This window comes from Sprattus sprattus, assembly GCF_963457725.1.
Source record: "Sprattus sprattus genome assembly, chromosome: 11".
NCBI classification, from domain to species: domain Eukaryota; kingdom Metazoa; phylum Chordata; class Actinopteri; order Clupeiformes; family Clupeidae; genus Sprattus; species Sprattus sprattus.
In genome coordinates, this window is record NC_137909.1 from 2,443,061 (window position 1) to 2,466,788 (window position 23,728).

At 41.4% G+C, this 23,728-nt stretch overlaps 1 protein-coding gene across 1 annotated transcript; it reads left to right on the plus strand.

Moving 5' to 3' along the window:
• Positions 1-16,717: 16,717 nt before the first annotated feature.
• Positions 16,718-17,568, plus strand: ch25hl2 (cholesterol 25-hydroxylase like 2; the record flags this gene model as incomplete). The annotated part of the gene is given in 2 exon segments (XM_080848212.1): positions 16,718-17,246; positions 17,249-17,568. Coding segments are annotated over 2 exon segments (849 nt in total).
• Positions 17,569-23,728: the final 6,160 nt, after the last annotated feature.

Below are 23,728 nucleotides of genomic sequence, written 5' to 3' on the forward strand. Positions count from 1 at the left end.
CACTGGTATGTAAAAACTACATGGACAACAAAATAGTTATAATTGTTGATCAAAATCTTATTCCCTTCTGCTCATAATACAACAAGTAAACAACTCAAAGGTTGACACTGTCAGGTCCATTCTCCATCCATAGTGTCCAAATGAGCATTAAATATCCCTGGTATGTAAAAACTAAACGGACAACAAAATAGATGTTAATCGTATTCCCTTCTGCTCATAATAAAACAAGTAAACAACTCAAAAGTTAAAACTTTCCCTATAAGAATTATATATTTATAATTATATAGTTATATACTTTATTTCACTTTGTTATATACTTTGTCATATAGCTTATTACATTTTTTTTCTACTGTTTTGTGCTGATCCTGCACTTTTACATATTTTGTTTACTTTTGAGAGGGTGTATGTAAATATTGTAAATATTTGTAAATACAAATTCAAATTCCCATGAAAGCCACAGGTGTAAGCTCTCAAATACTTTTTGAATTGTGTTCCTATCTGTTACAGGGGCTGAGAAATCAGTAATGTAGTAGGCGTTGACACAATTGCTGAATTTCTAGAAAAACTTCAGGTTTTGGGGGCTTTTCTGAAATCGCCTATAGGTTTTACAGGCATTTTTTCCAGGCGCTTTAGGCCTAAATGGGTTAATATGAACGGTTGCCAGCTTTTACACGTTAAATGCTGACGTTCCGATATATGGGGAAATCATTTAGACAGACGATTGGAGATCGCTTAGTCTGCGTGAGAAGGTTATTGATAACGTATGTGTTCATTAGCTTTTATACTAATGCAGATAAACCATACAGCTGTGTGTATGTGTGTGACCACACTTGCGATAGGGAGAAATGAAGAGTACATGACATGAGCTCTTGGAGAATTGTTTGCTTACTTGCTACTTAACAAGATGCCTAGTCATCACTATAAACTCATATCATAGGCTAAAAATAATCACAAATAATGTACGTTCTAACAAGCGCTAGTGTCCATATTAGTTAGCAATCATATATCCGCTAGCGTCAACTTTTACGTTACATTGAAGAGTGACCTGTGAATGTATTTGCTGGTTCTAGTCTGTTAAAACACCCACGATCACCAAAGCAGTATTCTTTATCTCCCTTTAATGTGCATTCATCAATTTCCATTACATGACGATGCCTGTGATCGTACATACAGTATGTGTGTGTTGTCTGCAATGAGAATACGGACTTATCAGCACTGCACTGAATCACATTAACAGGAGTTATTGCTTCACGATAACAATTACACAACGAATATAACTAAATACATATAAAAGTGTACATTACACTAGGCAGCATGGATCTCATTCATATCTCATCCAGTCGAAATCTGAACAGGATGAACCCATCCTTATAACGTCGACTCAACATAAGAATCATAACTAAATCTCCGCTTAGCATGCTAATCGCACTTAATAGCAATGTGTACTCGCATGAAGCTCAAATACACGATTATCACAGTAGTAACTTTATGAAAACCCTTACTTTCATTAGGTAAGCACACAATGCCTCACATACATGTCGAACAATGATGAGCACTCGAAACGTAATAGGAACAACATAGGAACCACTACTTTGCCACTGAATTTGCAACTTACTAAACTTGTCCTAGAGCATAGCGTTGCTAGGCAACGTCACTATCAACAGAGTGTCTCTCATACAGTTACCATGCGGAAAGGCATTTTACGGCTGGTCTTTTGATTCTCCGCCATCGCACCATCGTAAATAATATGAATTAAACGAAGCCTCGAGGCAAATCACTTGCCTCAAGTTTTTTTTGTAATCGAGTTACTCGAGTTACTCGAGTAATAGTTTCAGCCCTACTCCGGTGTTCAAATGGTACATTGTGTTTGCTGATCGCCTTAGAAGAATCATGGATGACTAGAAAACCCTTGACAACCCTTATTAAAACTGTTTTGCTGATGAGAGAAGCTATAAAACTGGCCTTCATGTGAGCTAGTTGAGTATCTGGAGCATCACATTTGTGGGTTCGGTTATGCTTTCAAAATGGCTCGAAAAACTTTCATGTGAAATTCGCCAGTCTATCCTTGTTCTTAGAAATTAAGGCTATTCCATGTGAGAAATTGCGAAGAAACTGAACTTTTCCTACAACGGTGTGCACTACTCCCTTCCCAACGGTGTGTACTACTCCCAGCAGAAACGGGCTATAACCAAAGTAGAAAGAGAAGTGGGAGGCCCCGGTGAACAACTCAGCAAGAAGACAAATATATTAGAGTGGCTAGTTTAAGAAATAGACACCTAACTGGCAGCTTTTTAAATGGTACCCGCAAAACGCCAGTGTCACCTTCTACAGTGAAGAGGCGACTCTGGGATGCTGGCCTTATAGGCAGAGTAGCAAAGAAAAAGCTATATCTGAAGCTGGTCAATAAAAAGAAAAAATTAATATGGGCAAAACAACACAGACATTGGACAGAGGAAGATTGGGAAAAAGAATTTAAAGTTTGAGGTGTTTGGATCATACAGAAGAACATTTGTGAGACCCAGAACAGATGAAAAGATGCTGGAAGAGTGCCTGAAGCCATCTGTCAAGCATGGTGGAGGTAATGTGATGGTCTGTAGCTGCTTTGGTGCTGGTAAAGTGGGAGTTTTGTACAAGGTAAAAGGGATTTTAAATAGGGAAGGCTATCACTCCATTTTGCAACGCCATGCCCTACCCAGTGGACAGCGCTTGCCAATTTCCTCCTACAACAGGACAATGACCCAAACCACACCTCCAAATTATGCAAGAACTATATAGGGGAGAAACAGGCAGCTCGTATGCTGACTGTAATGGAGTGGCCAGCGCAGTCACCAGATCTCAACCTCATTGAGCTGTTGTGGGAGCAGCTTGGCCGTATGGTACGAAAGAAGTGCCCATCAAGCCAATCCAACTTGTGGGAGGTGCTTCAGGAAGCGTGGGGTGAAATTTCTACAGATTACCTCAACAAATTAACAGCTAGAATGCCAAAGGTCTCCAATGCTGTATTTGCTGCAAATTGACCCTTTTTTGACGAAAGCAAAGTTTGAAGAACAAAATAATTTTTCGAATAAAAATCATTATTTCCAACCTTGTCAATGTCTTGACTTTATTTTCTATTCATTTTGCAACTCATTTGATAAATACAAGTGTGAGTTTTCTTTGAAAACATGAAATTGTCTGGGTGACCCTAAACTTTTGAACGGTAGTGTACAAACAGTCCCCAGGCTAGAGGGGAAATCAAACCAAGTCACTCTGAGTAGCAAACTCTCACACACACATACAAACAATATTAAAAGAACAGCAGCTTAGCACACCGTGAAGCTGCGTCAGTCTGTGCAGTATAAGTGCAGTCAGACTAGCTCACTTCTGATCAGAACATCCCTTAGGACCATGATCCACGGCCACATCTGCATTGGCTCCCAAACTTACAACGAGCCACGGAACGCACAACGCTGCCTCACACAAACACCGGATCTAACAGCATGGAAGAGCTACCTGGCTAAGGACCCCAGGTATTTGTAAATATGCCCGTCTCAATTACTCCCCCCCTCCCAGGCCCTAATGATGACGTAACCAGGTACAAGAGCAAGAAAGGAAAGAGAAATGTCCAAACAGAGAGTGCCCTCAACCAACTAGTTCCACAGGCTACATTTGTATATTTACAAATCAAATGAAGTTGACCAGACAAAACATGAAATATCTTGTGTTCATACTGAATGAAATACAAGTGAAGGTTAATGTATGAATCACTGCTTTAATTTTTTTATTTGCATTTTCCATACTGTCCAAACTCTGTCAGATTTGGGGTTATACAATAATTTCAAGGTACAGTGCCCTCCACAATTACTGCCACCCTTAGTGAATGTGACCAAAACAGGCTATGAAAAAATATGTGTTTGCTGTTTATCCTCTTGGTCTTTCTCTCAAAATATTCACAAAAATCGTACCTTTTTATTGAATTAAAATTATTGAAAGAAAACATTTTTTTTATATACAGGCGCGGAAAAAATTACCACTTCAACATTTTCAGTTTCTATGGTTTTACTATTTATTGGCATGTGTTGAAGTCAAATGAGCATGTTTGTTTTATTCTTTAAACTACTGACAACATTCCTACATAATTTCAAATACAAATATTGTCATTTAGACCATTTATTTGCAGAGAAATGACAATTGGTCAAAATAGCAAAAAATATGCAGTTTTTTCAGAACTCGAATAATGCAAAGAAAACAAGTTCATATTCATTTTTAAACAACACAATACTAATGTTTTAATCAATATTTGGTTGAATAACCTTTACAACCACAGCTTTCATGTGTCTTGGCATGCTTTCCACCAGTCTTCCACATTGCCGTTGGGTGACTTTATACTACTTCTGGCGCAAAGATTCATATTTTTTGCTATTTTGACAATATTTGTATTTGAAAATTGGTAGGAATGTTGTCAGTAGCTTATAGAATAAAACAAAACAAAATGTTTGACTTTAACACATACCAATAAAAAGAAATACCAGAGAAACTGATCATTTTTAAGTGGTCTCTTAATTTTTTCCGCGGCTGTATATTAAACTGTGATGGGACTGTGATGGCCATGGCTAAACCTTTTATTCTGTGGTCGGTGAACAATTTTTGTGTTGATTTTGAGGTGTGCTTTGGATCATTGTCCTGCTGGAAGGTCCAACCACGGCCCATTTTGAGCTTCCTACAGGGAGCTGTTAGGTTTTCATTTAATATCTGCTGGTATGTGATGGAGTCCGTGATACCTTGTATCCTTTCAAGTTGTCGAGGGCCTTTGGAAAAAAACAGCCCCACAACATTAAAAAAATCGGCCACTATACTTCACAGTGGGTATGGGGTGCTTTTCTGTATGGCTATCTTTCTTTCTACGCCAAACCCACCTTTGATGTTTGGTGCCAAGAAGCTTTAATTTGTTCTCATCTTACCATATAACTCATCCCATTGAAAGTCTGACTTACATTTGGCAATCTGTAGGCGATTTAGTTTGATGTTGATTGACAGCAGAGGCTTTTTTATGGCAACCCTCCAAAACAACTTGTGGTGATGTAGGTGCCGTCTGATGATAGTTCTGGAGACTTTCTGGCCCCAGGACTCAACTTACCTCTGCAATTCTCCAGCTGTGATCCTTGGAGATTCTTTTGCCAGTCGAACCATCCTCCTCACGGTGCGTGGGGTCAATTTACAGACAGGCTCTCGTCCAGTCTGATTCCTTACATCTCCTGTCGCTTTGAACTTCTTAACGATTGCCCTGATTGTGGAAATGGGTATTTTCAACTGTTTAGATATTTTCTTATATCCTTTTCTGGATTTCTGCAGCTCAACAACTTTTTGTCGCACTTCGACACTGAGTTCTTTTGTCTTTCCCATCTCGATGGATGACTAAGGGTATTTGGCCTTTGACACCTCATATTTACACCCCAGTGAAACAGGAAGTCATGGTTGACCACTTAAGAGTTCCTAATCAAACAGGTGAACTTAAAAATGTAAAACATGACTGGTAATAAACTTAACCCTCTGGATCCCATAGCGGCCGCTGACGGCCTGCTTGTATTCTCCCATAGCGGCCACGGCCAGCTGTAACTTTTAAAGACATAGTGTTTATACTACAACATTAATTAGCTTTTCTGAAGTATTTGTTAACTAAACGTCCCGACCTGTTCTAAAATCACCGCAAACCACGGACTCGCGGGGCTTATTGCTTTTCTAAAACTGTTACTACAAATATTTGATATGGTGTCATAAATAAAGACAATCCAATTTAAGAAACAATAGTTTAATGATAAACCGTCATTCTTCCGCCACTAAAAAATATAGTTCCTAAATAAATCGTTACCACGCAACCCTTGAAGCAACGCAACAGCCAGATGGAACACTGGGTATGAAATGCGCTATATGAATACACAGCCTTGCCTTGCCATTCGCTGCGCAGTAATATGGAATGTTATCATAGAATGTTATGAGGTCAAATTGTAAGGTAATGCTGGATTTTACAACGGCTTTTAGCCAATCACAATCAAGGATTCGAACAATCAGTTTTAGAAATCATATTTTTGTGCACCAATGACGACGACTAATCACGACTAATCACGTTTGTATGACAGTAACAACCTTTGCAAAAGAATTCAGAGACTGGCTGTGAAGCACAAATGGAGGGTGTATAAGGAGAAAACATTCATGACAAAAGGTGGGGCGAGAAGGCCGGATCTTGTGCTAGTGAATAAGGGAAGAGCGCTCGTGGTTGATGCGACGATAAGATACGAGAGCAATTGGGCTTCTCTCAAAGGGTTTAATGAAAGTAAGATCAGAAAATACAAAGAGATAATAAGTGAAGTGAGAAAGGAGTTGAAAGTTACCTCTGTTGAGGTTTATGGATTCCCAATTGGTGCGAGGGGATTGTGGTTCACTGGTAACTACAAACTGCTTAATTCTATTGGCTCCCGAGGAGCCTCAGCTAGGGAGTGGGCCAAAACAACCTGTTACAAGGTTCTCGGTTGGTCCTTAAATATCCTTCATAACTTTTATATGAATAGGAATTTGTTAGTTTTCATAAGAAAGTATAAGTAATTTAAAAGAATTGCAGGGCTTTTCTATAGTATTTATTTCCTGCATACACATTTTTTATATTAAATACACTTAGCCTAGGTGGGTTGCACCTGGTGCACCAGGGGTTGAAAACTGTAAAAACGACAGATAATAATCTAAACGAGAGGACAAGGTGAGGTATGAGCGGAAAAGAAATGAAGGTAAGCAAGCCGGCATTAGTAACAGGTCCTCTGGTAAAAAGGCCGCCCATGGACTAAAGACAGAGAATGGGAACAGAATAATCCTCGTATAAAGAATGGAAAATTCTGTTGGACGTCTGTCTTTTAGTTCAGAGAACGGATTAAGCTAGAAAAGGACGCTGGCGTATGTGTATAATGGCGACGCTTATCTAATAGAAGAATAACACTCTAAATGAGAGGACAAGGTGAGGTATGAGCGGAAAAGAGATGAAGGTAAGCAAACCTACATAAGTAACAGGTCCTCTGGTAAAAAAGGCCACCCATGGACTGAAGACAGAGAATGGGAACAGAATAATCCTCATATAAAGAATGGAAAATTCTGTTGGACGTCTGTCTTCTGTTTCAGGAAACTGATTAAGCTAGAAAAGGACGCTGGCGTATGTGTATAATGGCAACGCTTATCTGAATAGGACAGGGACAGATGCGCCGTTCAATCCACATGCGTAGAGACGACAAGGGCTATCAATAAATATAAACTAGCCAGTGAGATAGACGCTGTCCCCAGTTCCAGCCTGGACTCGTATGTCTGTTCGACCGAGGGCTTGAGGCGGAACAAAGAGAACCTCGAAACAAACCGAATGGTGATCTCTGTTGGGCGTCCGATACCTCTGGCTTAGGTAACGAAGGAGGTAAGTACCATAATCTGGCGGGGGATATATCGATCTCAGGGCAGGTACGGCATGTGATTTTTAGTCAGAGCAGGGGCGAGGGTGGTGAACGGATTAAGACCCGGTAAGCCCCGCCGTACCCCCTGTTTGACAGACTGTGGTAAAGTCACTACCGCTGATGAGTGATAGGGGCTCATCACATGTGCACAGTAACGTTGGGAAGATGTGACTCGTGCGCATGGCACGTAAAAAAGACCTGCCGAGCCCGCCGAGTTTGGGTAACCCGATAGTTTTGTTGTTTTTTTTTGTTGGTATTGTTCCTTGTTTTTATTTTAAAAAGTTCTGTGTGTGTTGTTCCATGTGTGTGTTAGACAAAGTTACACAAAGTTCTGTGTGTGTGTTGTTCATGTGTGTGTTGTTCCGTGTGTTTGTTGTTCAAATAAAAACAAAAGTTTTAATGAATTCTCTTGTGTTTGACCTCATTATATCTCAGCAAGAAAGAAACTCACGATGACACAACCAAAAAAAAAGTGTACCTGCCCAGTGTGTAGCAAATTTCTGACCGCACTGGCCTATCACCTGAAGAGGGGACACGGGGTGGCCAACGCCCGAGAGAGACAAATTCTCCTGAGCATGGGCACCGGCCGGGTGCTCATACAAACAGAGCCCTGTCCAGTGGCAGGCTGCTCTTATCACAGCAGCCGGCTGGACAAACACCTCATTAATGGCCATGCGGAGCTCACCCCCACCAGGGTACTGCACCTTATGTGCGACGTAAAGCACAAGAAGGGGGTGAGTCTCCTCGCACAGCTCCGGGCCACTAACCAAAATCTGCCAATGTCCACAAGTCTCGACACGGATCAAAGAGAGGAGGAGGAGGTGCCGGTTGGGGAAGAGGGGGACCGGTGCCTTGAGTGCGCCGTGCTTAGGGACAGGAGCCGGCAGCTGAAGAAAAAGGTCAGGCAACTAGAGCAGGAGCTGCGTAACAATAGGAGGCAGGGCAGGCTGATGGCCCGAAGGCTGAGGCAGGCAATTAGGAGAGCTATCCCCCACCCCTAGCAATCCTGATTCTTCTCAAAATGGGCTCTGGCCGGGTATGCATCCGAAAAGAGCCCTGTCCAGTGCCAGGCTGTGCCTACCACAGCAGCCGGCTGGACAAACACCTATTTAATGGCCATGCAGAGCTCACCCCCAACAGGGCACTGCACTTTATGTGTGACATCAAGCACAGAAAGGGGGTGAGTCTCCTAGCAGAGCTCCGGGCAACTCACCCAAGGGAGCCAATGGCTACAACCCTAGACCAAAGAGAGGAGGAGGAGATGCCGGTTGGGGAAGAGAGGGACCGGTGCCTTCGTTGCGCAGTTCTTAGGGCCAGGAACCGGCGGCTCAAAGTAAAGGTCAGGCAGCTAGAACAGGAGCTGCGTAACGTAAGGAGGCAGGGCAGGCTGATGGCCCGAAGGCTGAGGCGGGCAACAGAAAGAGCTGAGAGAGAGTTATCAAATAAAAAAAAAAGTTTTAATGAATTCTCTTGTGTTTGACCTCATTATATCTCAGCAAGAATGAAACTCACGTTGACACAACCAAAAAAAATGTGTACCTGCCCAGTGTGTGGCAAATAACTGATGCACACATTCAGGGAAGAGGTGCTCTACCTCTGACGGGTAAAGTTACCCGATGACGAGTACTCTTGTCACTATACCTGTATAATGGGTAGCATTATACTTCAATGAGGAGTAATCTCCTCTAAGTCGAACGTGGGGCCTCCGTTCGCAAAAATCACGACTCCCTTATGATACATTGTTGCGGACAAAGCTGAAATTGTGGGGCGTGAAGCAACTTATCAAGCGTTTGATACGTTTATAATAAAAAGAGACTAAGGGAGTCTATAACCCCCTAACAGAGTTGGTGCCTCTGTATGAGTTGTCTCAGGGGTAGGGAAATTCGGTCGCCCCCTACCCAGACAGGCCGTTTACTGAGCGTAGTGAATTCAGTTGTAAAATTCTCACAATACTCTTATAAAGATTCCGACAGTTGTCGTTGCTTGGTGGTGGAAACCAGGCATAAAAACTCACACGAAACTACGTTCGGGCGGGCGTAGTGGGTCCGATTCGCCCTTCTTGGGATTGGTGCACCCTCAAAGCAATCTGACACCTAGGAGACTTTTTCATGGGCCTAAGAGCCCAAGTGCAAGGGAAAATGAGTCAGATAATGATGGTGACCAGCCGTCTCATGTTATGCCCATTGTGAGGGCTAAAATGGTGGACACTATGAGGGTCTCTATGCCCTCACCGAGACACGTGTGTGATCGTTGCGGAGTGTCACTCAGTTCGTTAGCATCTGCTAGACGACATAAAGGTCGTTCCCACACGGGAATGAACTTCTTTATTGATTGTTGTATATGTGGAACCTCCTGGAAGACCAGGTGGGAATTCCATAACCACATCCTTGATTGTACAGAGTCACCTATGTTGAGTGCTGGTTGCGCTACAACTCCCAAGAAGCCCATGTCGATAGGTAGTCCTAGGCTTCCGCAACCTAGGACGGTACAAAAAGCATTCATTCATAAACCAAGACGTGTGGCAGGAGGGAGTCAAAGGTTTTCATGGTCTGCGGAAGAAACCGAGAGACTGATAGAGCTAGACAAGTCCTTAAGGGTCGTCAAAAACAAAAATGTTCTCATCGCTGACATGCTGGAGAACAGAACCTCCACTCAGGTCAGGAGTAAGCGGAGCTCTATCAACAGGTATGATAAGAGGAGGAAACGGGTGGTAACCCCGATTATAATGGCTAGTTTGGATAGTCCCATGACTGTGGCTGTTTAGGAACTGGATAAAGAGCTACCTCTGGTCCACAGGGTGTTTGGAGTAGGGAGGAAACTTCGCTGGCAAGCTAGGATTCTGGCGCTGTCAGGTAACGAAGGTGACCTATCCAAAACTGCTCTCCGGTTGACGAGCAGACAGTCTGGTTGGGCTAAAGAGGCTCTGGAAAAAGCTACCCAGGCTGTGATTGATGAGACAGGCTTGAGAAAGGGACATACGGAGAAGTGCAAGTCAGCTCCTGAGACCTTGAAATCCCGCTCTAGAATGAGAGCCAGAGTTGGGAAAATTAGAAGATTATACTTGACTCCTGTTTGAGAAGTCAAAAATAAAAAAAACGTATTCAAAATAGAAAAATAAGTATCCCCTGTTTATTTCTGACTAGCTTACTCGCTAGTAACGTCTTCTTATTGCGGTCACTGAGAAGTGTTGGTTTACAACTAGCACCAGCCTCATCGAAGACATAAACAAAAGTCATAGCTAGATCAGTGATATTTGAATGGATTGTAAACCCATGACACTTTTATTTGCCGAGATGTGTAACATTTAATAATTGGTCTTTGAGGGAAGTTCAGTAAAGCTAATTTTCACGTTACCTCACTTGTGGAAATGGCGGTCAATTTGTGACTTTCGCGTCTGTGGGTGAGAGCTATTAGATTAGATTAGATTAGATTAGATTCAACTTTATTGTCATTATACAGAGTACAAGTACTGAGATAACGTATTATGTGCACATATAAACGATGTGGGTAATCGGCTGAGTTTTCTGTTTTTCAGGAGAAATGTCTTAAAATTTGTATCGTCATCTCAATTTCCATGACCAGTTTGCCAGCTAACTTGCTAACTATCTACAATGTCTGAGGTAACGTTAGTCTGAGGATTTCGTCTGGAGTTGGTTCAAAGCAGCTATTGACTCAGCCTCATCACTTACTAAACTGATCAGATTTAGATCAATAACATGTTTAGTAAAAATCTGAAAAAAGGGTCACTTTGTTTAATTCTCACTTCTTATTCTTCGTTCGTCTCTACTAGTATTTCAAATCCCTCCTTTGTTTTGAGCTGTAAGCTTATGGTAACAACAGTAGCTAAATACAATCAATAGCAAGGTCATCATTGAATATTCCCGCTGGATGTGACGACCCCCACCCTGGTCATCGGCAGCTCCATGGTCCGAGATGTCCACACCCCCCCCTTCAACAAGCGGCCCCTGCAAGGTCCACTGCCTCCCCGGAGCCAGGCGTGTTCCAATCGCTGATGGATGTGGAACTTTCCCTCCCCACCCCCACCACTCTGCACGTAGTCTCTCTACCTGGTCTACCTAGAGAAACCCTCGGCCAACCGCACCCACTGCCACTGCATTGCCGTACACCTACTCTACCCAATACCCTATGCTAGCATTTATGTACAATATACATTATTGCCTCCACCGAAATGTTTCTCTGTCCCTACATCCCCTACCCCTGTAACAGTAACCCTATTGCCACAGTAATCTGGTCTTGTCTGTATCATGTATTTACCACCAGATGTATGTACACATATGTCCAGTGACCAAATGCTGGCTGTGTATTGCCCCTGTTGCTTCCTTTCCCCTTCTGCCACACTACCCTTCCCCTTCCCCCCTTCCCCCCGTCCCACCTTCCTGTCTCCACCCGGCCGACCTCAAGCAGATGGGTCCCCCCTTATGTGCCGTGGTTCTGCTCAAGGTTTCTTCCTGCCTAACAGGGAGTTTTTTCTTGCCCCTGTTGCACTAAGGGGGTTCAGGCTCTGGGCTCTGTTAAGCGCCGAGAGGCAATTGTATTGTTATGGCGCTATACAAATAAAATTGAATTGAATTGAATTGAATTGAATTGAATATTGAAAACCTCATATTGAAATGGCATTCAGCAGGTTATTCAACAGCCAACTAGTAATATGTTGTGATGTTACATTTTAAGCTTGTACAGCTTTTATGCTGTAGAAAGCTAATCACAATGAAATCAGGACCAAGGTATAGGACATCACTACTACATAAAATACATAGTAGATGTGATATAGCTTGTCCGTATGTAGTACACACTGGGATATTGAGCTGATGACGTTGTGACATAAAACAATTGACATAAAAATGGATGAAACACTAATGACTTCCACTGTGATGGCTTACAATAATAGGATAGTTTTTTTCTTTTATGTGTCAGGATATCGGTTGTTCCAGCTCATCTGAGGGTAGAGAAGTGAGTGAGGGTGCTGTGGCAGCAAAGAGAAGTGAGGACATGGGGGGAGAGGAACAGCGAGAGGCCTGATGAGCGTAAGGAAGCTTCAGTAGGACAGAGTAGGTTTCTCACTGACAGAATTGAAGATGAAAAGTTGTCAGCTTACAAGTGGTGGTGTTTGTATAGGTAGTCTGACATTAGAGTCTGTAGTCTATAGTAGTCTGACATTAGATCCATTACTACCCTCTATCCCAAACCAAGATCATCTGCCACACACCCCTCTATGCCTGTTTATACATTGAATGCTAAACAGTATCCTTTCAGGGAGTCACAGAGACACCAAATCTTAATACCCCATCTGACAGGTTTCTTAGGCATATACTGTTTCCAAAGTAACATGCCGTCAAATTGAATCATGGCCTCACCCACTGAAAGATTTTGACATGGTCAAAGAAGTTAAAGGACGTTCTCCTGGAGGACACACATTGCAGTTTTTTTCGATCACTTTTAAACTTGTGTCAATACCATGTTCACTTTTTCCAAACTCTTCACACAGTGGTCTTAACAGACGCACACCTCAGCATATCAGTTAACTTTTGGTGCAAAATGCCAAAACACTTCATACTCCACCCAAAAGTGAGACATGCTGCCGTAACTTTAGCAAATGTTCTCTCTCAGATTACAATGACCTAAAAAACATAAATAACTTGAAGCATTGCTAATTGCATACAGTATAACATGTTACATTGCATCTTGGAAGTACATCAATCCAAGCCAAGTATCCGAAGACCGTGTTCATATGTTAGTTTGCTTCTCACAAAAAATGTAATTGCATTCTTCAATCACTGTCTTTCACTGGTAGCCCATTATTAACATTTAGAACAGTACTGTAATAGTGGAAACAACTCTTCAGGGACAGCTACATCTATGCTTGCCAAGATAGTAAGAAGTCTGCAAGAAGTCTGCAAGCCAAAATAATCTAAATAAACTTTCTGCTAAAGTAAGAATACTTTGTCTAATTCAAGCATATAACTTCATTTGTCTTCATTTTCTTTACATCTACAGTAATCTAAATTACTGTAAATTAGGTTTTGAACTGAAAGTTAACTGATTTGAGCAGAGTATCTAAACATCGGCAAAAAAATGCTGTTGCACAGCGTTTTGCTTGTAGTGAACATTGACTGAGACAGATGTCCATGAATTTCGGAAGAAGTGGTCACTGACTGCATTTGTATATAAGCATAGGGGCAAGTATCCACAGTTTGGTTCACATAGTCTACTGGTATGCTCGATGGGTTTAGTGTTTTGGCAATGTGTACATGGTATTGGCATATCAGGTAGGGCCCTCAGGGGCTGTGCTGACCAGCTAGCAGGGGTCTTCAGTGACATCTTCAACCTCTCCCTCAGCCTGTCTGTACTCCCCACCTGCTTCAAGAGGACAACCATCGTCCCTGTGCCTAAGAAACCAAGGCCAGCAGCATGAATGACTATCGCCCGATAGCACTGACCTCTGTCATCATGAAGTGCTTTGAGCGGCTGGTCAAATCATTCATCTGCTCCTCACTGCCACCCACCCTGGACCCTATTGTATTCGCATATCGATCAAACAGGTCTACAGACGACGCCATCGCCCTGACAGTGCACACCGCCCTCTCCCACCTGGAAAAGGGGAACTCTGTTCATTGAGAGGATGCTGTTCATTGAGTACAGTTCGGCATTCAACACCATCATCCCCTCCAGACTCGTCTTTAAGCTTGTGGACCTGGGACTAAACACTTAACTCTGCAAATGGATCTACAGCTTCCTGACGGGGAGGCCACAGGTGGTGAGACTCGGTGACCGCACGTCAGCCACAATGATCACAAACACTGGCGCCCCCCAGGGCTGTGTGCTTAGCCCTCTCCTGTTCTCCTTGTTCACCCACGACTGTGCGGCAATGCACAGCTCCAACCTCATCGTGAAGTTTGCTGATGACACAACCATCGTAGGCCTCATCACTAACAATGATGAGTCAGCCTACAGAGAGGAGGTTGACACCTTAACAACTTGGTGTCAGGAAAATAACCTCTCTCTCAACATCAGTAAAACCAAGGAGATGATTGTGGACTTTAGGAGACGGCAGGGGGTAGAGCATACACCCCTTCACATCAACGGATCTGAAGTGGAAAAGGTCAGCTGCTTCAAGTTCCTCGGGGTCAACATCAGCAATGATTTCACCTGGTCTGCCCACACTGATAAGGTGGTCAAAGCTGCCCGGAAACGCCTCTTCTTCCTGAGGAGACTCAGGAAGTTTGGCATGAATCCAGACATCCTCACCAACTTCTATAGATGCACTATAGAAAGCATCTTGACTGGTAGCATCTCAGTGTGGTTTGGGAGCTGCACAGCCATGGACCGTAAGGCCCTACGCAGTGTGGTCAGATCCGCTGAGTTTATCATCGGCAGGAAACTCCCTTCCCTTCAGGACATCTACCTCACAAGATGCCTCCGAAGAGCTGGCAGGATCCTAAAAGACTGTCACCACCCATCATTCAGACTGTTCACCCTGCTGCCTTCTGGTAGAAGGTTCCGATAATATGTTCAGTATAGCTAAAAATATCATGTAGGTATGTTTATCTGTTTAGTATCTGTTTAGTATATGTATTTATGTTTAGTATGTGTGTATTTATGTTTAGTATCTATATTGTATATTTATTGTTAATCTAGTAGGTCTACTACTCTTTCTTTTTTTTCTGACTTTTTGTATCTAAGCAATGGAAAAGTATCCCATTTAGTTAGTCCACTGCTGGATGAGAATGGTATTTAACCAAGTGTGAAAATGATTGGAAAAAAAACTGTAATGGTCTCACTTTCTGAAGCTTGTCACCAGAGTCTGCTTTCCCTGGGTTTGAACAGGGTAGGTATCTGCATAACTCCTCATACTTATTTCATGGCATTGGTGTCTGCCACATAGGACACTTATAAGGCTGGATCAGATGAACAGTAGTCAAGAAAAGAGGGTAAATGATGGATACCCATGAGGATGTTTATCTTCACAAACACCTTCACCTCCTCCACAAATGTATTGCACCAGGATGCTTTTGAAGAGGCATAGAGTTTGGTGTTTTCCAGCAAATTAGCAAAAATGTTGGTAATCTGTATGGTTAAGTAGTGTTAATATTTTAATATGTATTCATTTATTTACAAAATATATAACAAATACTAATTAAATACATTAAGAATATATTAAATATAATAACTACGTCTGCTGTACGGTTCAAAACTTTAGGGTGTATGTAATGCTTTGTATTTTAATATTTGTAGAAGTCACTTATACATATTTTATATCATATTGACAAACAATTGAAGCCCTTTCAAACAAAACAAACTTGTAATGGTAATTTTTCTTTTGTTTTCTAACTGTAACTGTTTGTTTACAGAACAACAACAAAATGAAGGAATTCTCTGTTTTTCGTTGGCTTTTGCTGCAGTGTTCTAGAATTCTATTAGGGTATAGAGGGTTAAGTTAGATTTTAATTATAAGATTTTCTAGGGGTGCCAATAATTGTGGCACCCATGTTTTGGAGAAAATTATTTTATTTAATGTCAAACTAAATACATTATTTCAATAATTTGACTTCAATGAGAAGGTAAGATTTTTGTGAATATTTTCAGGGAAAGACCAAGAGGATAAACAGCAAAGACATATTTTTTCATAGCCTGTTTAGGTCACATTCACTAAGGGTGCCAATAACTGTGGAGGGCACTGTAAGTCAAGACTGTGGACATATTACACAACGAATTCAGTTAGAACAGGGAAGGATAAGATTTTGCAATGTAAGTCTTTGTGAAATAGTTTCCTCCATCTCCAGTCTTTCTCTTTATTTCAGTCTATGCTTATCTTTTTTACCTTTACATTTATCCTCAACTTTGCATTGGACACGTTAACTAATATGGCTAAAACTTTCTCTGCTGGCTGTATTTTTATAACTGCAACTGATGAACAGACCCCCCCCCCCCCACACACACACACACACACACACACACACACACACACACACAAAGAATGAGAGAGAGAGAGAGAGAGAGACAGAGAGAGAGAGAGAGGCTGTTCTACTCTTAAACATCCAGAGGAGGGGGTGTTTCCACATACATCAGGAGCACACAAAAAAACCCGCATGCCCAGATGATTTGCAGATGAAGGCTGTGGTGGTCAAACCGCTTTATTTGTGATTCCTGACTGCCAGCCTCTGCTGAACCTTATTAGACTTCCTTAGCAACGATCAGATCTGGAGAGTTGTTATAGCACACGTGTAGGTTGTGCAATGCAGTGGTTATTTGATCTGACTAGTGTGAGTCTGCGTCTGCCAGAGGACTCCCTTCTGCAGCCAACATGGGACTTTCTCCAACAGCACTACCAGAGCAGCCTCCGCTCGCCTCTCTTCCCAGTCCTGCTCTCCGTCTCCACCTATCTCCTTCTGATAGCATTGTACACCACTTTGGACCTGCTGGCTCCCTCCTGGCCCAAGATCAACCAGTACCGCATCCACCAGGAGCGCCATGTGGTGTGGCCCAACATCTGGAGGACACTCTTCCTCACTACCTTCAACCACCTGGTGTTTATCTTCCCAGCAGCAGTGGCACAGTGGCTGTGGCGTCCACCCATTCCACTCCCCCTGAAGGCACCTTCTCTTGCTGCGTTCCTCATGGGAGTTCTGGGATGTACAGTAATTTTTGACTTCCAGTACTACCTTTGGCACATGCTGCACCACCGCATAGGCTGGCTCTACCGCACCTTTCATGCTGTGCACCACCAATACAATGACACATTTAGTCTAGTCACGCAGTATGTGTCTGCTGGGAGCTCTTCAGTGTGGGTTTGTGGACCACGGTAAACCCTTTACTTCTCCAGTGCCATTGTTTGACTACCTGGGCCTTCATGGTGTTCAATGTGTGGGTGTCCACGGAGGACCACTGTGGATACGACTTCCCTTGGGCCATGCATAACCTAGTGCCATTTGGGCTGTGGGGAGGGGTGCTGAAGCATGATGCCCACCACCAAAAGCCTGGCAAAAACTTCGCCCCCTTCTTTTCCCACTGGGACTGGCTGGGGGGTACAGCATACTCCCCCTCCCCCATTGTGCCAATCAAAGACGAGAAGAACAAAGGGACTTGAGTGGAAGTGGTCCTCTTCTCCCCATATATTACTCTCTCTCTTTCATTTATAGAAGTATAGGCCACTCTTTCGCTCTGTTTCCTTTCTTATTTTCTAAGTTTGAGAATACCCTTTTCCCTGACTTCAGATTGCTTGCTTTTGGGGGGCCACCCAGGATAGCTCATCAGGCTTTTTAATGCTTGTGAATTGAAGCAATATGTGGCAGTTATTATAGTTAATGTTGAAGTTTTGAGAGGTTTGATTTTGAACCAGTAACTCTGTACTGTACTTATGTTCTGTATTGTAATTCTAGCACGTTTTTTTATGCTACATGAATGGAAATTATTAACAAAATTATCAAAATATATTCTCTTCCATAAGAATTTGTTAAGTGTGTTATATGCAAAGGTAGATAATGTTCATAGTAACCAAGAGAGAGATATTGGTAAATGAAAATAATGTAATATTATTTTTTGCATCAGATTACATAATTCCTTACATCAGATGAATAAAATATGACTTAACACAAACTCATTCCTGCATCAGTTTGTTTTCAAGAATGTTCCTTTTAAGCAAAAGGAAGGGACCATTTAGTGTGAATTAAATTAATTAGTAAATTAATCAGTATAATGAAAAATTAGAGAAAATCATGCAGACTGCAAAGTTTGATTCCCAAACTTGATTATTGTTCTGCATTTTAGTGAGTGTGTCCATACATGTCTCAGATCACACCATCAGTATGAATACTGTGAGTGACTGAATACATTGAAATGTTAAAGCAAATCACCAACGTTAATCAATCATCATCTTTGTCAAAATCTGGCATTGCCATCTGGGCGAGGGGGTGAAATATACCCTTTCTGTTACAAACACTCAATTATGAAGGGAACAAGAGGGGTTGGCCTTTGAAGCGCAGTTGCTGGCAGGTCACCAAAACATCACTGAATATAGCACACAGCTTTAGATTCTTGAAATGCAGGCATGTTATCTGAAACAAAAAGGGAAACTTTGGACCAATGTCTTTTATATTCTTAGTGCTGGCATCAGAACAGTGAGCCGTTTTGGAAATGTGGAAATTAGAATGCAAAGTGTGATGTGTATGGTGCTATTGCTATCAAATGAGTATTACATTCATCTGAATGTCACAGGTTCAAATGGATTAAATCTGAATTAAGTTATGTTAAGACTAATGAAGTTATGTTAAGACGAATTAAGTTATGTTAAGACAAATTAAGTTATGTAAAGACTAATTCAGTTATGTTAAGACGAATTAAGTTATGATGAGACTAATTAAGGTATGTAAAGACTAATTAAGTTATGTTAAGACTAACTAAGTAATGAAAAGACTAATTAAGTTATGTTGAGACTAATTAAGTTATGTAAAGACTAAGGTAATCATACATGTTTCAATATCCCTGGAGGCCCATGAGGGCAAGAAATAGGAGAGGGTGAAACACTTCACCCAGCACTGCATAGTGGGAGCTGTTTAAGGAACATGTTATCAGGTAAAGCATTGCCTTTCTAGTAGAAATCTAATTTATATAAACATCTAACATCTCACTTCTATAAACATGTTTGCATTAGCAGAATAAAAAACATTGTACCAATTTGACACTTTTTGAGATATGGTTTTATAGGCAACTAGCTTTGGTACCATCCTCAAATTAATTTGGATAGCATATGGTCATGTGAAGGACAGATAAACACCTGTGTCTTCCCCACTAGCCATCCAGGACATGCCCTATGTAGTTCTGTGTTACGAGCTGGTATACTCTGCAAAAATGTAAGAAAAGCTTTAACAGCCTAAAATTGCCAGCTACCGTATACTGCCAAAAGACACCAGTTAGTGTGTTGGCAAGCTTCTATCAGTCAGTGTGGACACATGTGTCCAATTTCCGATTTCAGTCCGATTTAAATTGGATATTGGACACATGTGTCTCCCCAGAACTAGATTCATTGTGTCCGACTTGAGTCCGACTGGACTCCGATGTAAACCCCTGGACACACGATTCGATTCCGCTGGTAATTGGACTGGGCGCGCATGTGTCTCTCGTATCTGATTCAAATTGGACAACAACAACTTTTGCACGTGCTTGAGATCGTGCCCACAGACATATACATGCATCATATACAGTACTGTGCAAAAGTTTTAGGCAGGTGTGAAAAAATGCTATGAACTAAGAATGCTTTGAAAAATGTAAACAATAAATGTTTATTTTTTATCCATTTACATGGTAAGACTGAGCACAGCAACAAGACACAACGTAGTTATACTGCATCAGCAGGGTCTCTCCCAGACAAAGATTTCAAAGCAGACAGGGGTTTCAAAATGTGCAGTTCCAGCTCTTTTGAAGAAGACGTTGAGGATCGTAGACGCAGTGTTCAGCCAAGGAAACTTAATGCAGCTGATGAAAAACCCATCAAGCTTATTTACCTTCGAAATCGGAAGATTTCAAGCAGTGGCATCAGCTCAGAACTGGCAGAAACCAGTGGTACCCAGGTACAGACATTTACTGTCCGGGGAAGTCTGGCCAGAAGTGGTCTTCATGGAAGAGTTGCAGCCAAAAAGCTCTACCCCGACAAGGAAACAAGGCCAAGTGACTGAACTAAGCACGTAAACATAGAAACTAGGGTGCAGAAACATGGCAGAAGGTGCTCTGGACTGATGAGTCAAAATTAGAAATATTTGGCTGTAGAAGAAGGCAGTTTGTTCGCTGGAGGCTGGAGAGAGGTACAATAATGAGAGTCTGCAGGCAACAGTGAAGCATGGTAGAGGTTCCTTTCCAGTTTGGGGCTGCATTTCTGCAAGTGGAGTTGGAGATTTGGTCAGGATGAATGGTGTCCTCAATGCTGAGAAATACAGGCAGATACTAATCCATCATGCAATACCATCAGGGAGGCGTATGATTGGCACCAAATGTATTCTGCAGCAGGAACATAACCCCAAACATACAGCCAATGTCATTAACAACTATCTTCTGCTTAAAGAAGAACAGAAAGTCCTGCAAGTGATGGTATGACCCCCACAGAGCCCTAATCTCTACATCATCGAGTCTGTCTGGGTTTACATGAAGAGACAGAAGAATTTTAGGAAGCCTACATCCACAGAAGATCTGTGGTTAGTTCTCTAAGATGTTTGGAACAATTTACCAGCCGTGTTCCTTCAAAAACTGCGCAAGTGTATCTGGAAGAATTGATGCTTTTTTGAAGGCAAAGGGTGGTCACACCAAATATTGATTTAATTTAGAATTTTCTTCTGTTCCTTCACTGCATTTTGTCAATTTATGAGGAATTGATGAAAATAAACTGTTAACACTTCCATTTTTGAAAGCATTCTTAGTTTACAGCATTTTTTCACACCTGCCTAAAACTTTTGCACAGTACTGTATATAATGTATATGATATGATAAACGCTGCTAGACGCTCAGTTCTTGTGCTCCCTCTCATTCACGTTGAAATACTGAAAGCGAAAGTGAAACTTAGAAACTGGAACGCAACTGTTTGGGACAGAACGCGCTAATTCAGTGAACAAATATTTTCATATTACTTTTCCACCCGTTGTTAGTCATGTAATCCATTCATATGGATGTGAATCAATCAATACTAATACAACTTTAACTGTGGTGTGTTTTTGTTTCATTTCACAACGTATTTACTGTATAATCAACGGTTTTGTTTCATTTCACAACGTATTTACTGTATAATCAACGGTAGCAGATGTAAACATTCTGCATTTGATTTGAACTGATCTAGTTTTGTCACTTCCATGTGCTTTGAGATAGAGCAGTTAACCCCCCATGGAGACCCCATGGAGAGAATCGGATAGGATCGGAGTGCTGCCATCATGTGCCCGCACTGAGTGTCAACTGGGCTGTTGGAGGAGCTAAGGTCTTGTCTGCGAATGGGTACATTTCGCATGTGCGAGAGTCGCCATTCGCTTGGCACAATTCGCTTCACGCGAGAGTCGCCACTTTGTGAATGAAGCGCGCTTCACTTAGGACGCGAACTACAAACAAATAGCTACACGTAACCTATAAACGTTGTTGAGACTTTTATTAAAGATAACAATAACAAAACAGCCAAAAAAGCCACACGGTCAAGCAATGTAATTTATTACGTTCTACGAATCCAACTGATACAAACATGTAGTCTACTGTTCGGGTAGTAATCTACAGCAACTCTTGACTTCTATTGAAAGAGATTTTGAAATCCTCAAAACCTGGTTTGATGTTAATAGATTGTCACTCAATAGAAAAATAAAAAACTAATTCATGGTCTTTGGAAATCGAAAAAGGAAATAGGTAAGGACATTCAATTAAAAATAAGTGATGCTGAACGAGTGACCGAGATAACATTTCTAGGAGTGGTCATTGACCATAAATTAACATGGAAACCACATGTTTATTATATCAAAGGAAAGATCTCTAAGATGATAGCAATTTTGTACAAATCAAGAAGCATGTTAAACTATAAGGCCTTACATATTATTTACTGTTCACTTATACTTCCCTACATATCATATTGTGTGGAAGTCTGGAGATTGACATATAAAACAACTGTCAATGAAATCATTATTTTACAAAAACGAGCCATAAGGATAATAAATAAGGTTGATTATTATGCACCCACTAACCCATTGTTTATGAAATAATTTGTTATGAAATTTAATGATCTGGTATATTATAAAATAATGCAAATAATGTATCGAGCTAAATCAAACCAACTCCCAGTCAGCATACAAAGGTTTTTTTCATTTCAAGAGACAAAATATAATCTCAGAGATGTCTGTAAATTTAGTGTACCAAATGCCAAAAAAATAATTAAAAGGAGATGTATATCTGTTGTTGGAATTTCATTATGGAATGATGCTAACATAATCTTAAGAAAGTGTAAGACATTTTTTGTTTTCAAAGGGATGGTAGCTAAAGCAATTTTTGAGGGCTACAAGTGTCCATAATGTAGGCAGGATTTTGTGCTGTTTATTTGAGATCTTGCTTCATTGCTCTTCTTGTGACTAACTTTTTGGAGGCAATTCTTTTGTTTGTTTTTTTATTTCCATTACATGTATTACTTAAAATAAAATAAAAATGCATATGTTGATGGGTAGCTTAAATTGGTCAAACAGGACAGGCTTAAATACAAGCATTATTCTTCAGCTTGTGCCTTTTCAGTCACTTTGAATGTATTATTATTTGTGTTGAACTTGTTTGTTGTTACTGTGTGTGACTGAATAAAAACATAATCAATATAAACTTACATTACCACTGCACACTCACAACCTTACAGATAATGTATTGTATAGCATTTGTATTCAGTATGATATGGCAGCGCAAGATATATGGGGTATGAGTAGTTGTAACATTGGCAGCAATAGTTGGTCATTAGCGCAGATATGATACAGGTACAAGTCAAGTCAAGTCAAGTCAACTCTTTTATTGTCAGATACACAGAACAACAGAGTTGGACTGGGCACTGAAATGCTTAAGACAGGACACCATACCACACTACCATAGATACTAAACATAAATACACATATTAAACAGATACTAAACAGATAAACAACCTACATGAGCTAAACTGAACATGAGCTGGACTGAGAAAGTAGTGCAAACAGCAGTAAAAGTGAGCCAGTGAAGAGTAAAGTGGCAAGTGTAAAGTGAGGAGTGCATTATTCTTCATTTAGGAGTCTGATGGCCTTAGGGTAGAAACTGTTCTCCAGTCTGCGGGTGCGAGACCGGACACTTCGGAACCGCCTACCAGAAGGCAGCAGGGTGAACAGTCTGAAGGATGGGTGATGACAGTCTTTTAGGATCCTGCCAGCTCTTCGGAGGCATCTTTTAAGGTAGATGTCCTGAAGGGATGGGAGTTTCCTGCCGATGATGAACTCAACGGATCTGACCACACTGCGTAGGGCCTTACGGTCCATGGCTGTGCAGCTTCCAAACCACACTGAGATGCTAACAGTCAAGATGCTTTCTATAGTGCATCTATAGAAGTTGGTGAGGATGTCTGGATTCATGCCAAACTTCCTGAGTCTCCTCAGGAAGAAGAGGCGTTTTCGGGCAGCTTTGACCACCTTGTCAGTGTGGGCAGACCAGGTGAGATCATTGCTGTCTGATGTTGATATGATATAAGTACAATGCAACGGAATCTAACCAAAGGAACCATAGCAGAAGAGTGC